This window comes from Dermochelys coriacea, chromosome 2 (genome assembly GCF_009764565.3).
Source record: "Dermochelys coriacea isolate rDerCor1 chromosome 2, rDerCor1.pri.v4, whole genome shotgun sequence".
In the NCBI taxonomy this organism is placed as follows: domain Eukaryota; kingdom Metazoa; phylum Chordata; order Testudines; family Dermochelyidae; genus Dermochelys; species Dermochelys coriacea.
Window position 1 is genome coordinate 228,912,367 of NC_050069.1, and position 18,550 is coordinate 228,930,916.

The 18,550-nt window shown below is 37.4% G+C and overlaps 1 protein-coding gene across 5 annotated transcripts in view; it reads right to left on the reverse strand.

Moving 5' to 3' along the window:
• The window catches only part of RUNDC3B (RUN domain containing 3B), a 153,684-nt gene that overhangs the window by 20,810 nt on the left and 114,324 nt on the right, over positions 1 to 18,550 (reverse strand). For all 5 annotated transcript variants that reach the window (XM_038391275.2, XM_043509376.1, XM_038391273.2 and 2 more), the window contains one exon: positions 3,840 to 3,986. In XM_038391275.2, the coding sequence (XP_038247203.1) occupies positions 3,840 to 3,986 (147 nt within the window). The remainder of the gene's footprint in view (positions 1 to 3,839; positions 3,987 to 18,550) is intronic.

Here is an 18,550-nt window from a genome sequence, read left to right on the forward strand (position 1 = left end):
GTATTTGGGGCAACCCATCATTTGGCCAGACCGGATTAGGAAAGGGATTTTGACCAGTCAACTGATTGAAAATGATGCTTTCCTCCCTTTTACAATATTAAAAGAAAGATTCAATCTAGAGACTAAGAAGGAGTAGCAACATATCCAGCTTAAACATACTATATCCCATCTGTTTGACCCTGATGCTTTTACTACCCTGACCCACCTGAACAGCTTTCATTTCTCCAAATATTACTCAGATTCCCAAGACCAAAGGCAACACTATATGCACAACTGGTCAGAAAATTTGAACTAAACATGGATTCTCTAAGAAAGAAATGGGAGGAAGAACTAGGCCCATTATCTGCAGAGGTGGATTTAAAGTGAAACACAGGGTGCCCTGGCATGGGGCCCCCCAATGACAGGGGGCCCCCAGGCCAGGCAGCTGCAGGGGTAGAAGCTTGGTCCTGCAGGCTCCTGGAGCTCCTTGCTGCAGGCTCTGCACCCACCAGCAGTCAAGCTCCCCTCTCCCCCACTGTTTGCCAGCTCTCAGGTCGCTCCAGGAGGGAGAGGGAGAAGGGGGTGGAATCGGAGCAGAGCAAAGGCAGGGCCCCCGTATTCGCCCTACACCTACTCCCCAAGGCCCCTGCCGTGAGCCGCTCATGAGCCCACTCCACCCCCATGAGCCCAACCCACACACCCAGCCCCACGCCCTGACTCCTGCAACCCCCCTCTCACACACTCCCAGCCATGACTTCTGCACCCCCCTGACACACACCCAGCCCCCTGCTCTCCCTGACTCCTGCACCCCCCCCACATCCCAACCTTCACCCCTCGTACCCAATGGGAGCTGTCCCAGGTAAGTGCTCCATACCCCTCCCCCAGCCCTAAGACCCTGCCCTCTAACTCCTGGCCAGACCCTGCGCCCCCAGCCCTGCACCCGAATCCCCAGTCTGCTCCTGCACCCTAACTCCCTCCCAGACCCTGTGCCCCCTCCGTACCCTAACTCCTGGCCAGACCCTGCATCCCAATGTTTTTTTTTCCTTTTTTTTTTTCATAAAGCGCTTTACAATCATTCGCTAACAGTACAAACAATATTTGGAAAGATCATTAAGTGGTGAGCCAAGACCCTCAGTGATTTTCAAGTGGTATGTGGAAAAATAGACTACAAAAACAATCAAGCTACCTTACTATTTTCATTTACTTCCTATTACTTATAGGAGGAGAATGAAGAAAAAAAGAAGGTTATCTAACTTGCTCTTAAAAAATCTCCAATGCTGAAGATTCCACAACAACTGCTAAAAGACTAGTACTACAGAAATGGACATTCAGAAAGTGACCAACAGTTGAAGACTGGAGCATAGACGTTGTAAGCTTGACCACTAGGGAAACAATTGTATACCATAATAGAAATACCCAAGAAAAGGGATGCTTTCCTGGAAGTATCAGAACGATCTATTAAATACATGATCCTCCCTCAACTCTCCCTCTTCTCTACCCACTTCCTTCCCTCTCCATCGCTATCCCCCCCCTCTGAATTTTGCTTCTATTCTTTATCTTATTTTAATAATTATTTAACTAGTTGGATTTTTATAAGTAATATTTGTTTGTAAATTGTGTAATACAAAAACTGATTTATATTTTAACCATTCATATTATATATAAGTAAATGTTGAAAGTATAGTAAATGGTTAAAATGTATTGCAAGAATTTTATGTATATTTCATTAAGTTTATATTATATTTAATAAAAAGCTAATAGGAAAAACATTGCAGTGTGAAGCAGATGTATAATCCACCCACAGGGTGTTGTTAAAGACTTTAAACCAATTTTCTTGGAAAGAATTTGTTAAAGGGAGAAAGAGCTAGAGCAACTGTACTTATGGAGACAATGAGGTATAGCAACATAATATAAAAAGGGAAAGGAGAAAAGCAGCAAGAGGATTTTTGTTACTCATTTTCTAAAATGACTTCTCAAATTCAATACAACATAAAAACTAAAGAAATCTTGTGACACAGCATTCATAGCCATCATGAGATTCTATTACCATTATACCCTATTAGAATTTGCTCTTGGCAACAAAGCATTTCCTATTTACCAGTTTTGTTATACATCATAGAATATCAGGGTCATCTAGTCCAACACCCTGCTCAAAGCAGGACCAATCCCCAATTTTTGCCCCAGATCCCTAAATGGCCCCCTCAAGGATTGAACTGATATCATAAATTCTAATTGGATTTCTATTTAAAATTTAAAAGCAATATTGTTATCTTTGTGGTTGAAATTTTTAGTTGATTGAATGACCCCTAATCTATTGCAATTGAAGATCAAATAGCAACATGAAGATGCAATTAATAAAAACCTCAGATCAATATAACAAATTGATCATTTTGAATACTAATTTCTCCACTATCCTTGAAAGCTTAGAACTGAAAACTTAATCCTCCCATTGCCCCCCCCACACACACATGCAAAATGATTCATTTATGTGGGGCTGCTCAAATACTGGTCTGCTGGCACTATTTTCATTTTGGAAAATATATTGAAGTATTTGTTTTAAATGAAATAGTTGTATGTACTTTGCATCTGATGTGATGCAGATCAAATTTTGAAGTATTCATTTAAGGATTAGGAGTACTTGTGGCACCTTAGAGACTAACAAATGTATTTGGGCATAAGCTTTCGTTGGCTAAAACCCACTTCATCAGATGTATGGAGTGAAAAATACAATAAGCAGAATATATATTATAGCACATGAAAAGATGGGAGTTGACACCCACTTGGTAAGGCAACTCCCATCTTTTCATGTGCTATAATATATATTCTACTTCCTGTATTTTTCACTCCACGCATCTGATGAAGTGGGTTTTAGGCCACGAAAGCTTATGCCCAAATACATTTGTTAATCTCTAAGGTGCCACAAGGACTCCTCGTCGTTTTTGCTGATACAAACTAACACGGCTACCACTCTGAAACCCTGTCATTTAAGGATTTGCTCCCTAAAATTTGGGATAACCTGCAATGAAGTGGCTCATTCTAAAATAGGAAAGAATACAGCAATGTCATATAATTTGTGGCCCCAATTCAGCAAAGCACTTAAGCATATGCTTAACTTTCAGTGGGCACCCGTTGCCCATTCTGTAGCATTCACCTCAATGGAACAAAGACAAACTTAAAATTAAACATGTGATCAAGTGCTTTGCTGACTTGAGACAACAGGTCCTGTAAATTATCATAGATAAAGATAACTGTAATGATGTATTAAAGATTTCTGCTGTGAGTAAGCAAATAATGGAGTTTATGCTGATGTTTTTGCATCTTGATTTGATTGCAATAATTTGCACTTTCTGGAAGAAGCCACATTAAAAAAAATATTTGAATGCTCATACTTCATTATTCTTGTTTTATTGCGTCATATCAGTCATCCAAAGTTAAGCAAGCTGAATTAAGTGATTGTTTAAAAACTATATCAATCATCAGTAGTATTATATGCTAGTTCATAACCAAACAGATATTCATTAACACCACCAACCTGCTGTATGTCAGTTCTGACATGAAATTCTAAAATTGCTCTGTGAATTTCCTCCTCCTTTTTATTCAATGCTCAGATCCTCATCCGGTACCACAACTGTACATGTGGTACAATTGTACATAGTGTCTTAGTTCCAAACTGCTAAATATTTAAACTGCATCCTAACCCCTTCATTTTCTGCATCATACGCAGGTAGCCAGGCCCTAAGGACACTGTTAGTACTAGGGGGTATATTAGCAGATGATGTGTCACAGAAACAAGAGAAATATTAGAATGATTCTGAGTACTGCGTATCCCAATAAGAGTGAACAAAAAATATTTAACTTACTCATCCCATTGTTGACTGTGCTTTCTATAGAGTAGAGTATCCAAGGCAACAGCATTGACATCCAGAGCTCCCAGAGAAGGCCACTGATTGGTGAGGTGGGTAGTTAACTCTTGTCTTGATCTCAAATCATTATTCTTTAGCACAGTTCTGTTAACATAAAGACAGTGAATCTTATTCCATTAAATGTAATGTTTCAAGTCACAGTAAGGAAGCATATCACAAAGAATCCTATCCAGGTTGATGTTCCCTCTTGAATGATGTCTGCTTGAACACTATTCTGATACAATTAATAAAAGGTAATTTTCATAAATTCTCTTTTCCTAAGAGAAATCAGTGTGTAGGAACAAAAAAACAAAAAGCTGAAATTACATTTTACCTTCTGAAAAAAAAATTGCATCTTAAAGATACATTTTTGACTGCATTGCTGATCAGCAGCAGACCTATTATTCTGCAGGATAGATAGAGGATCAGTTGCATAAATAATATCTGCATTTAAAAATTGTGATTTCTTAAAGGTTCTTTTGCACAAAATAAAAAATCTAATCAGAAAACATTTTTTCTGGAACAGAACTGTTTAGACAAATTTAGTTATAGGATGACAGTGTGCATACCATATGTCAGTCCAGAAGTACTAACAAAGACTAGTTGTAAATACCTTATAATAATTACTAGTAATAATTTGCATGTCTAAGCCACTCATATAGAAAGCACTATTGAGCATTTTACAAGCCTGAATTAGTTTAGCTTCACTTTACTCCTGTGGAGTGGACAACAGTTCTCATTTGAAGGATAAGGAAATGGAGGAATCAAGGTATTAAATCACTTGCTCAAGATCACACAGGTAGTCTTTAAGAGAGACAGGAGCAAGACCCAGGTCTTTAGATTGCCAGGCTTTGTCTTAAGTACAAGACCACCTTTTTCTCCCCAAACAGTATAATGGAAACAGCAATCAACTCTTATAAGAGAGCAAAGCAGAAGGTTAATAAAAAGGTAGCTTCATCTGTTCATTTATCCAGGAAACCTTAAATGCTGCTTCACACCATATTTCTCACGTCTGTTGTGAGAAGTCAGTGTTGAACACAGTCAGACATTCAATAATTGGAACACAAGATCCTCCTGACTGCCAGTGCTTTGTTTGAAATACTGAACCGCAGTACCAAGTTCGATGATATTCTCTCATAAGTTAAACTACATTTGTATTTATGTGCATTAACAAGTAATGTATAGGGTGGACTTTTCTTTACAGAGGTGTTTTGTTTTTGCAATGCAGTTTTATCTTCCGGACAATCAAAACATTTAGACCAGAATCCTGTAGAGGCGCCCCAATCCCAAGTAAGGAATCAGAGGCCTCCAAAAGGGTAAAGTAGAAGGGCAGGTTACTGTCATCCCCAGATTTTTTTCTCTTTGGGTGTGGTCTTCCCCCATCATTATGAGGCAGGAACGTTGTGCATAAAATGTTGCCATTTTTGTAACAGAAAAAATGACGAAGTTCCACAGTGGGGAAAATTTTTAGAAGCTTTTTCCCCACCATGAAAGTTCACAAGGCAAAAATGGGGAATTTCACATAGCTGGACACAGCTACAATTTGGTTACTTTCCACTACTTGAATTCTTCTACTCCATCATCTCCTTCACATCTCTCCTCTCTTTCTGGAGTTTGTAGTGACCACCACTCGGACAACCCAAATCTGTTGAAATTTAAAATGTCACCTATATGAGCCCAGGCAATTGTGTATGCGGAGCGTTAAACTGCCCTTAACCATGTGCTACTACCACACAGCTCTCAGTGCCAATGTTTGCTCTTTGGAGAAATAGGTAGCTGAATAACAAGGGCAAAATCTGGATCTATGTGAAGATGACAATAGTAGAATTTCAGTTACTAGTGTGTAAAGTAGGTTTCTGCTACTCAAGGTGTTTTCCTGCAAGTCTTCACCATCAGGATACCCAAAACATTCCACAGAGAAAGGAATAAATTTATAACAATTTAGAAAAATAAATTTTGAAACTCTGTCTAACCAAACTTGGTATCTCTCCAAAGGAAATTAAGAAAGTAAAAATCTACAGATACCATTGACAAGATTCCACGTTGCCACTCCCCAGTGCTCAAGAATAGACAAGTACCTACAGTAGTATGTAGACGTAGATTCTCCTCTCACTGAACATGCTTTCCCTTTTGAAACAAGAACCAAAAACAAACATCTGACTTGATTTCCTTTATATTTAGATTCACATTTTTAATTGTTGTTTTACTTACAAGTACTGTAACTGAAACAAGTTAGTACTGATCAGTGTTGGAGAAAATACTGAGTCGTATCCACATTGCTTGGATTCATGTTTTCAGATATTAGCCATAAATGGCAATTGTAAAATCAGCTGAAAATAAATTTCTCTTTAAGTATTCTTTGCAAATCTAACAGTAAAATTAATATATTTTGAGCTACCGTATAGTTAGTAGAAGATGACATTTTCCATTGCAAGATGGGACTCAAAAATCACACACAGCACTCAGAGTACATACAGCAGCTCTCCAATAATCCCAGGAGTACTGAAATAACAATGTGAAAACGAAGTACTGGCAGTGCTCTTGGTGCTTGTAACATATCACTAGTATTGCTGAAGGAGCTTGATTTATTCTTTAACAGTCCCTTTATACAGTATCATAGGGCTCCATTGTAGCAGGGACTCTATGGAAAGTCATGCAAATATGATGCTTGCTTCCTAGACGTTAAGGGGGATTACCTAAGTATGTAGTATCAGTTTACAAGATAAACTGATTTTGAAAGTCAATTACAGCACCAAACTGCACAATATTCTTGGGTAATGAAGAGTTCATTGCTCTTCATTACCCAAGAATGGCTAAAGGAGCGACCACACCAAAAAATCTGGAGTGCCTACTGTAGGAAACGGGAGAGATGGGTTACATTGACCTGAATTGGGGGAGCAGGGAAAGAGGCATGAAGGATGGCAAAAAAAAAATATGGAAACAAACATTTTAATTTTCCAAACACACTGAGAATTATAGGTTTCAGAGTAGCAGCCGTGTTAGTCTGTATTCGCAAAAAAGAAAAGGAGTACTTGCGGCACCTTAGAGACTAACAAATTTATTTGAGCATAAGCTTTCGGGAGCTACAGCTCACTTCAAGTGAGCTGTAGCTCCCGAAAGCTTATGCTCAAATAAATTTATTAGTCTCTAAGGTGCCGCAAGTACTCCTTTCCTTTTTTTACTGAGAATTATGTAAGTGTACTGGAGATGGATATACACATTCAATATCAAAATATTGTTGAGCACTCCTCTATTTTAAAGATGGAAAGGGGCACCAAACAGCATGAATTCCAAACGCTACACCACTCTTAGAAGGCAGCTATACTCATTTTACTCAGGATAGTACTCTGGAAGCAATTATGATGTGAACCTGAACATTACTTCTGAGAAGAGTTATATTTAAACATTTGAGTTTTCTGCTGTCATCAGTGCTTCAAAAGTGCAATTTTTGTCATTAGAGTGAGTATGCTGAAGATTGCAATCCACTCTGTATTCTTATTGTAACACTAACAATTGGAAGATTATTATTATTAAAATATTTAACAAGATAGTTACCATTTATACACCAAAGATTTTTTTGATAATTTAGCATTCCAATAAAAAGTTCACATAGCAAAGGAGAAACAAAAAAATAAAAAAATTGGTTAGGCAAGGACAATTCGCAGATAAAGTTATTTGTGCAAGACACTGTAGAAAACAGTTCTTTTGAGACACACAAAAAATAGAGCTGTAAGAATCTGAGGGCGGTGGTGGCTAGAACTTTAAAATCCATGGCACAGTGCTAACTTCAGTTACAATTTTATAAAAAATTATGGATGGAAATTATAACATTGTTGCTAATTTATTAGTGCCTCCTTAACTCCAACTATAACATTTCTTCCAGACAATTTAAAAATGGAAGTGTTTCTTTACTTCTTTGAAAATTAACCTTCAAGTCTTAGCAAACTAATATAACTAAAACAACTCGGAAGAGATCTCATGAAGGGTCAAAACTAGGTAAAGGTATGTAATAAAATTAGGAATTTGCCATTAAAAGGAAATAGTAATAATTACATCTACTTTTATTTGTAGTATTGTAAAGTAAATTGGATATTTCAGTTGTGTGATTTAAAGCTTTACACAGTATAACCACATTCTCATTGTTCAATAAACAAACAACATGTTTTTAGAGGGTAGTGGAGTAAGTAAAAAAAGTTTCCCGTTTTGTTTTGTCCCAAATCCTACCGTCTTGAGCTTAAAGCTTGGTAAAGGCACAAGAGAAAAAGTAGTAATGCATCAAAATATTTTATATAGCACAAACCCAGGTACCCGTCCAAGAATAACGTCCCAGATGACAACTATACAGCTTTATCTGCAAATAAAATGTAACAACATTATGTTGGCATTTAGCCAAATATGTTGACAAAACTATAACAGATTACAGAAGCTTTAATTCAAACCCTTCAAAAGAAGAAATCAGAAGTAAAACCAATCATAGCTGTAGGGTTACATTCTCCCATTAGAAAGTTTGCATTCATGATTATAGGTTTCAAAGTAGCAGCCGTGTTAGTCTGTATTCGCAAAAAGAAAAGGAGTACTTGTGGCACCTTAGAGACTAACAAATTTATTTGAGCATAACGTTTCGTGAGCTACAGCTCACTTCATCAGCTCACGAGAGCTTATGCTCAAATAAATTTGTTAGTCTCTAAGGTGCCACAAGTAGTCCTTTTCTTTATTTATAATTATGATTGCAAAGTATAATATAAAACAACAAAATCTTTCAAGGACAAGACAAAATAATAGAACTTTTCTACTGTTTTTGAAAACCATTAGATGTTTATTTACAGCTTGTTTACAAAGGACACATGTAGTTTCTCATGTGTTATATAACAAAAGAAAAATAACTTCAGACATCATAAAATAGAAAAATCATAAAAATAATCTCTTTCAAACTACATCAGAATCACTTAACTGAACAAAGGGCTCGAACTGGGTCACAATGCATAATGCTACAGTGTACATGCATTTCCTCCCTGGTCCTGAACTTTGATGTGAGAGCACCACTCCCATTGGATCAACTAGCAAAGGGCCCCAGTTTAGCTTTCAGTTCATACCTTCACTTAAAGAAAAGTTCTGATCTAAGAGCCTTGCCTCCAGAAGCAGTATCATGTGGCAGTAGTATTTTTTGTATAAAGAGGGATGAGAATGATAAAATTAAAAATGAATATATTTTCGTGTTAAGTGGTAGATGGCCCAACCTCGACCCCCCCCCAAAGAAAAAGAAAACTCAAAATGTCAGCATACATTTTGAATGTCTGAAACATAGATGCTGTGGCATGGACTAACTTCCAACAACTTGCAAGATATGAGCATGTACTCTGTGAATGACATCTCAACCACCACTCAAAAACCTTTGAGCATGAGGTTCTGATATTTAGTAGTATGATTATTGCCTTTTCCCCATTCCCAGTGTTTCTCTCTGGCCTGAGAGCCATCCCTCATCCTAACAAATATGAATGGTTCTATCAGATTATATAATATTTTTGGCACCTTAGAGACTAACAAATTTATTAGAGCATAAGCTTTCGTGAGCTACAGCTCACTTCATCGGATGCATCCGATGAAGCGAGCTGTAGCTCACGAAAGCTTATGCTCTAATAAATTTGTTAGTCTATAAGGTGCCACAAGTACTCCTTTTCTTTTTGCGAATACAGACTAACACGGCTGCTACTCTGAAACCTATAATATTTTTACAGCCTGTGCCATTTAAAATGTAGAAAATGTTGTAGCACGACTGAATACTGAAGAGGAAGAGAGGGAAATGTGCTGCATCTCACAGACTGATAATTCAGCGCTAATGGATGTTAAGTGCAGCATATGCACAAGGATATGGTCTAGGTCTTGTCAAAGGAAAGGGACATCAATAATCATGGGGATGGAATACATTTTGAAGACGTTTATTTAAGATAACAAATGTCCAGATGTGCTAAAATGCCCTCATCACATTTCATGACATTCACTTCCCATAGTGCATGTGTGACAGAACAAATGTGTATGTGTGTAAAAGATACACGTGCAAAAATAGAATTTACATATATTGCAGAGAACCTTTCACATGTAATATATTTGAGGATTCAGAAGGTTTCATCTAGCCATTATTGGTGCTAGATTTTTTTTAAAAAAATATCTTTTGTTAAACAACTCTTACATTCATCAAAGAATTTTAAAAATCTGAATGGATTCAAAATGCTATTGCATTTAGTAACTTTTTAGGGAGAACAGGGAGTGAGAAAGATCAGCGAAAAGCATGAAAAAATAAAATATATGACTAAAATAACATGACTCAGGCCAGATGTATAAAAAAATCCCTAAGCCAGCGGTTCTCAACCAGCGGCCCAATTAGCAAACAGCTAGGTCTGGCTAAAGGCCGGCCAGCCCATGTGGCTGGGTCTGGGTTCCCAGCTGCCTGGTGGGGTGGGGCCTGGGCTGTCCCGCACAGTGGGGTCGGAACTCCCAGCCAGCCCTGCGGGGTCAGGGATGCAGGGCTCCTAGCCAGCTCCGTGAGCTCTGGGGCAGCTGCATGGCTGCCTCTGCCCTGCCACCCGGCTCATGCGGCCTAGGTAACACATTGTGAATGTGGCCCACAAGGATAAATAAGTTGAGAACCACTGCCCTAACCTTACAGTACATCTCCATTCCATATACCATTTTAAAGCAATCTCCCCGCTTTAAAATAACAATCATGTTTTCTGTCTTATTAATGGATCATTGCTTATTATAGTGGAAATACTGGATGATGCATTTTCTAAATCAGTGCTAACATACTCTCAACTGTTGCTAAGCATCTGCTGCAACTGCAGACATCTGCTCTGTTAGTGAAATTGCCAGGCACTCAAGTTTTCTTATCACTATCCAAGAGAGTTCAACAATGGTCATTAGTATCAGCATTAGGTTTAAACAACTATTCATAGCAACTCTTCTACATAGTTCAGACTTTCAAACCTTAAGTTGTTTATTTAAGAACTAGGGAGAAATTGGATTAGTGAAGCCTTCAGGTGAAAACACTATGGATTCCTAGGGCTTTAAGCGTTTACAGGCCCTGTATCTCAGGAACAGATGTCTCTATACAATCACCTCCCCACCTGAATATTTACCAGCTGTTTTACCCAACATTGATTAACTTAGTGTATTTTATTTTTTCAGATAGCTGAGGAAAACCTGTACAGCAAAATGCAGGATATTAACAGCATATGACTAGTGTGTGCCGAGAGAGAATACAAAAAATTCTTTTTAAATGTTACACTGAGGTGTAAATTTCACAAAAACATAGGCTACTACTACTATATAAGACTTTTCTGAAGCCCTTCCAGTGTATAATTCACAATGTTGTATTATGTTATTGTATACATTAAAAATAATTAAAATATCCTTAATAATATTATGCTTAACAATTATAGAATAGTTTACCCAAAACTCAGATTACAAATTAGTGTTCTATTAATGCTCCTACTCTAATTAGGTTTGCTAGACTCTGTGCTACATTTACTTAAATGAAATCAGGTAATCAAACTAAAAGCTGGTAATATTTTTACTGCTAAAGATCATCAGACTGCAATTATTACAAATTCCCTTTTTTTTTGGATCAGACAAAGCTTTCCTGGCTTATCTTTTTAAAACATATCTTTTTAATAGGTCTGTTTACTGCATATTAGATAATATTGCGTTCAAAGAAAATATGGAATCCTTTATATAGAGTTGCTACTACATATACACAAAAACAGGTAACAAGATTAGGGTTGAGTATTTGAACGGTCCAAAAATAATTGTTCAACTGACTGGTGAAATACTAGTCAAACATTGTCAAATACATCAAATCATGTCAGAAATGGTCATATATTTTAAAGCACTGATTTATTAGAATAGCAGAACAGTAACAACAGAGAATAAGACTTTATGATCTCTAATTGGCTAAAATAAAAATATCACCACCTTCTTTAGCAAGTTTAAGTTGGCATTTGAATGTGAATATTATCCACGACTGAAAAATTACAAAAAGGACAGAAATAAAACATACACATAGTAACTATAAAAGAAAAAAAGTCATTTTTAAATGCACTTGTGCTAGGTAAGCAGCAGGCCAACTCTTCAAGCAGCCTCTATTCTCCTTGTTAGGGATGAAATCTAACGAGTGTGACCCCTTTTCTCCCTCCCCAACTCAGTTCTGAGTTAATTTCTGTATGTTTGTCTAATCCTTTAGATTGCATGCTATTTAGGACAGGAACTGTGTCTTTTAACTAGTTGAATTGCTTTGTAAAGTGCATGTGCATTGATGGCCTGGTATACAAATAAAGATATAGGCCTGGTCTACACTAGAAAATTAGGTCAGTTTAACTACGCTGATCATAATGTGCAGAAGATTCCAGCCAATTAAGATGATCAGTTTTCAATTAGTTCACCTTTTCCCCAACAGGTGCATTAGCATTTATTAAAAAGTATGCGATCAAGACATTTAAGTAGGCTACCAGATGGCTACCTATTAGAATTTAATTTTTGGCATTATCATCTACATCAGGGCATTATTACTGGAATATTTGACCATATTTGATAAGTCAAATTAACAGGCAGCCTTGCCAAGCCTAAACAAGATGACTCATATAACTAGATAACACAATGAATAATGATTAGGTAATTTGAGAAGCTCTAGTAACAAAAGAATAAAAACTGTAATTGTAGATTGAGCTGTGTTACTCATTTGAAGTTTCTGGGTGCAGGCAGACAAGAGATAGGTAGCTATTTTGTGCTCTTGCAGGTAGGATTCTCAGCTAACGTATGTACCATAAACATTAAATTTGGGAATCACTATGGGAGTTAAAGTATTAACTAATCTCAAATTCAGATAAAATAAATCTAAAAAAAAGCAAAATTCATGTCAATGGGGTTTGAATAAGACAATATTTACCCAAACGCTTTCATTTTTAAGTAAATTTAATCTTTCCACTTATACCTATGTAAAAAAAAAGGTAATTTCTTACCTGCAAGTTTAATTTCTCCAAAGCCAAAAAATACCAGTCTAGTGGGCAATATGATCTCCTACCAGCAGACAGAGACATGATATAAACCAAACTTTGAGACTTTAGCCCCTAAAAAAGGGATCTATACTAGTTATGTACTACAGTTCAAGAACTACGTAAGTAGTGAAGAGTAAAAGTGAAAATAAAACCTCAAAAAATAATTCCACTTGAAGAAAGAACAATCTTAAAAACTTTATCTAGGACAAGCGTGCACTGTAAAGGAAACATGAAAAGCAAAATAGAAAATAGCAGCAAAACCTCAGGATAATTAAAATCTGTAAAACATCTCTAGAAATAAAGAGGTTTCAGAGTAACAGCCGTGTTAGTCTGTATTCGCAAAAAGAAACGGAGTACTTGTGGCACCTTAGAGACTAGCAAATTTATTTGAGCATAAGCTTTCGTGAGAAGTGAGCTGTAGCTCACGAAAGCTTATGCTCAAATAAATTTGTTAGTCTCTAAGGTGCCACAAGTACTCCTTTCCTTTTTGAGAAATAAAGAGGGAACTCTCAAACTTTTAGTACGGTAACAAATACAGAGTGGGTTCTCTGGGCTGGTATATTATTGGACTTTGAGAAATTAGATTACCGGGTCTGAAAATAAAATTATTTACCTGTAGATTTAGATGTTGCAATAGACCATGAATCTTGGGTAAAAGCCCTATGCACAGACATAGAGTGCCAAAACAATTAACTCACAATGAAGCATCTAATGTCAGCCTCTGCAATAAAAACAGAAGGCAGCTTCTTGTGCTCCACACTTTCTTATTGGTTACAGCTTGTAAAGGAATCTCCACATGTAGCTGCAAAAATACCATACTGGCTGCATCACAGCCTGGGCTCTTAAGCACTCTTTCTAGTCCTTTCCTCCAGTGTCTCATAGAAAATTTTAAAGATTTATGTCTCCTCTTCCAATCAGAGTCCATTGTCATCAATTCCATGGGGACTCTGATCTTCTTGGCTACAACTCCCCTGAAGTATTTTGCACCAGCTATTTTGGCAGAGATACCAGCAGCTTTGGGCTTCAAATTCCTAATTTCTCATCTAGTTCTAAGAGAAATTTTCTTTCACAATTAATATAAAAACATCCAGCTAGACAAAAATATATCTGCTTTACCATAGCATATCAAGTCTTTGACACACTCAGTACTTTGCCGTGTGGTGGTGGACACAAATACCTCCTCAAGCCCTCAGCCAAAGCACCAACCGTAGTCCCTGTTGAAAGGAGGCTAGTCAACATAACTTGCTTTGCCTTTGATTAGGTTCTAAGTCTAAAATCTTGAGATATAGGAGCTCACTAGCAATCACAACCTATTTAAAACCATTGGAAGAGTGAGGCATGTGGCCTAGAGATATTGGAGGATTATAGAAGCTTCTAAATTTAATCCTCAACTGTTCTTCCTTCATTTGAAGAGTAAAGAGTTTTAACAACTGTTTCTAGCAAGCTATCAGAGATCTTAATTTGTTTTTCTTGCAAGTAGTAGTTTGCCTTCCACTAGAATGGGAAAAAAATATTCCCTCTTTCAGTTCAGGCACATGAAGTAGGAGTTTCTTACCCATAATTTATTCCTTCTCTTTTAAAAATATTTATGAAGAAATCGGAAAAAGCATAACCTTTCCTTTTATAAGAGATCTTTGGTGAGGATTCCAATACCTTTGAATTTTGTTAACGTGTTTTTGTCATTTAGACATGTTTCTCTTGAGAACAACAGAATCTACTAGTATCAAGTGAAACAAAAACTGGGCGAACTTTGTGGTTGTCAGAAATTACTTCTCTAACTTCCAAAGATACCAGTCACGATAGTGGGAGCTTCTGCAGCATTACCCAATGTTAGAACGGGCCTTCCACATGGATAACCTTGTCCAAGTAGAAATCTGCAAAAGCCTGCACGCAAATTTTGTAGTGACACAAGAAAGCACAGACTGATGTCTAAGTGGCAGTCTTACATCTTGCAACAGAAGTTGCCTCTTCTACTCAGAAAACCAGGTAGCAATTGCCTTGGTCACCAAGCCTTGATGATCATGGACTCTTTGCATGTAGCTCAGTGAGGCTCCCTGATTCACTCACCCACTTGGCTAAAGAAGCCTTAGATTTCAAAGCTCTTTCAGAACTCTGATACAGGATGAATAAGAGACATGAACTCTTCATTTCTAGCATCCTTTTCATAAATGTGTGTAATGCCTTCCTAACATTCAAGGTGTGTAACTTTCCCCCCTCTCAAACCTAGAAGATGGACAAAAAAAAAAAAAGGAAGGAATGCATCAAGAGCCAGACAAAAGCAAATAATCTTTAAGAGGATTCTTTAGCAAATAAGCATCTTTAGGAGGATTCTTTAGGCCATTAACTACGCCAGGGACGTACTAGTTGCTGCTTCCCACAGCCTCCATTGGCCGGGCACAGCGAACCGCAGCCAGTGGGAGCTGTGATCAGCCAAACCTGAGGACGCGGCAGGTAAACAAAGTAGCCCGGCCCGCCAGGGGCTTTCCCTGAACAAGCGGCGTCCCAAGTTTGGGAAATGCTGCTCTATGGTACTCATTTTAGATACAGTTGTGATAAAAAAATAAATAGGCAGATCTTCCTTTTACAATTTCATCTTTAGTACGGAGTGTCAGTGAATGCAAGGAGTAATACTAAATGAGCAGTATGGTAATAAAAAAAAATAACTGCATTGACTTATTTTGTTTAGGAGAATCCATCCTCAACATACAGGATTCTGAAGACTATACACCTTCAAGATAGCCATTATTTTCTATAGTTTCAGAGTTATCTGCCAATGATAGTATTTCAGTCACATCATGTATGTCACAGCCACAAGAAAAAAGCAAAGAAAAAAAAAAACCTCCATCATCCAGAAACAACCACAGATAAGTTTATGATAAGAACCAGCAGATTACAAAAAGAGGTAACTGATGAAAAAATTGCCCAGTTTGTTTATACAACAAACTCTCCTTTCCATATGATTGAGAACCCACACTTCATCAACATGATTCAGTCATTAAGACCAGGATACAGTCCACCCAACAAAGCAGATGCCCCTGGCAAATTTCTGGATAAAGTGTATGAAAGAGAAATTGAGCAGTGTTCAAAAGGTCTAGTGGGTAAAATTGTCAGCCTGAGTCTTGATGGGTGGAGCAATGTCCACAATGATCCTGTTGCATGTGCTTGTGTGACAACAGAAGGGAATGTCTTCCTTACAGAAACAATTGATATATCAGGAAATGCACATACTGCAGAATACTTACAAGTAGCAGCAGTAAAAGCTGTAACAAACTTTGAAAAAAAATTCAAATGTCTAGTACGCAGCTCGGTCACAGACAATGTTGCAAAATGTATCCAAGATGAGAAGAAATTTAGGAGAGAGTGAAGAGAATCCCAAACTAACAACATACGGTTGCAGTGCTCATTTGATGCACCTCCTAGCCAAAGACTTCAGTGTTCCAGAAATAAAGGCTAATGTTGTTGAAATTGCAAAATACTTCCATAACAACCACTTTGAAGCAGCTGCTCTGAAAAAAGTGGGAGGAACCAAGCTAACTCTCCCACAAGACGTGCGATGGAACTCAGTAGTGTTTTGAGCTCTATATCAAGAACTGGACTAATCTGATGACAGTTTGTGAACAAAATTGTGAAAAAATAGATGGCACTGTCACAGCCAAAGTTCTCAACATCGGCTTAAGAGAAATGTTGAACACATGTGGAGTACCCTGAAGCTTATTTCTGTAGCCTTGAACAAAATGCAGGGAAATAGCTGTTTTATTGCTGACGCTGTTGACATTTGGAAGGAACTGAGTGAGATCTTAAAAGAGAAATATGCAATGACAGAGTTAAATTACAAGCATTAAAAAGGGGGGGAAGGGAGGGGGGTCAAGCACTATCTCCAGCTCATTTTCTTGCAAATATTCTCAATACTCAGTACCACGGTCAAACCTTAACTGCTGAAGAAGAAGAGTTGGCTATGACATGGACATCCAGCAATTATCCCTCCATAATGCCAACTATAATAAACTTCAGAACTAAGAGTGAACCATTCAAGAAATATATGTTTGCTGATGATGTTTTAAAGGAAGTCACACACAAAGAAAGTGGAAGTCACTTAAGACCTCGGATTCAGACACTGTTGATGAGAGAATCTCACTTTTAACAGCAGTCGAAATCGTTTGAGACCTGAAAAAGCAGGAAAGCTTGTTTTTCTTTTCCAGATTATGAACAAACAGGAAAATGAAGGTGAAGACAACTGAGTTAGCTACAGAAGCCAATATTTTAAGTTTCTCATGTTGACTTGGCTGACAGTCTATTTAAATTTTGGGTTTTTTTTTAAATATATTTCATTTAACTATTTTAGTTAAACAATTTTAACAAAAACAATCCTGATTTTAAAAAACTTTAATGTTTAACTATATTCAAAAATTCATATGCTCATTTTGTTAAAATATTCTGTTTGCTGTTGAAGAAAAAATCCAGAATACTTAAATGTTATTGTTTTAGTTAAATAAAACAATTTAAATGATGTTCTCCTGGTGATGTTCTCCTCCTAATACAGCATGGCAAGAAAATCCTCCAAATATTAAATGATCAACCTGTTGAACTGGAGATAGTTCACCTCCCAATGATTTCATAAATATCTGCTTCAATTATCTTTGGTAAATGAAATAACCAAACAATCATTCATTTTCTGGTATAGCTGTAGAACTAATCTGAAAAGTTTTCAAAATAAATCACTTTAAAAATGTATAGTGTGTACTTTCTAAAAATGAAACCTACATCTATCTCTAAGTTGTGAAGAATATGTATTAAGGTTATAACAACCAACAAGAATGCATTTTTATGTAGAAATCCATGATTAAATTAAGTCTTCTTGATTTAAATCACTAGTCAGGATTTAAATCAAATCCATCTTGCACCCCCTACCTGCCGCAGCTGGGAGCTGCAGGGTACTCCCACTGCCCGTGGTGGCTGGGATCTTGGGGGCCCACTGCCTCAGGCAGCAGGGATACCTCACAGCTCCCTACCACTGCAGGAGGTGATGGGACCCTGCAGCTCCCAGCCGCCAGGGCTGAAGGTCTTTGGAAGTCATGGATTCCGTGACTTTCATGACCTCCATGACAAAAACCGCAGCCTTACTTATCACCATATTATCTTCTACATCTTTGCAAACTGCTTAATTATTTGCTCCATAATCTTTCCGGGTACTGAAGTTAATGTGACTGTTCTGTAATTCCCCGAATTGTCCTTATTCCCTTTTTATAGATTGGTACCATGTTTTCCCTTTTCCAGTCCTCTGGAATCTCTCCTGTCTTCCATGATTTTTTTTTTTTTTGAAGATAATCTCTAATGGCTCAGATATCTCCTCAATCAGCTCTTTGAGGATACTAGGATGTGTTTCATCAGGTCCTGGTGACTTTAAAAACTTACTTACACAAGTTAGATGTCTTCACTTGTTCTTTCCCTATTTTAGCCTCTGATCTGACCTCATTTTCATCGACATTCACTATGTTAAATATCCAATCACTACTAACCTTTTTGGTGAAAACCAAAACAAAATAGTCTTTTAACACTTCTGCCATTTCCATATTTTCTGTCATTGTCCCCCCCATTGAGTAACGGGTTTACCCTGCCATTGGT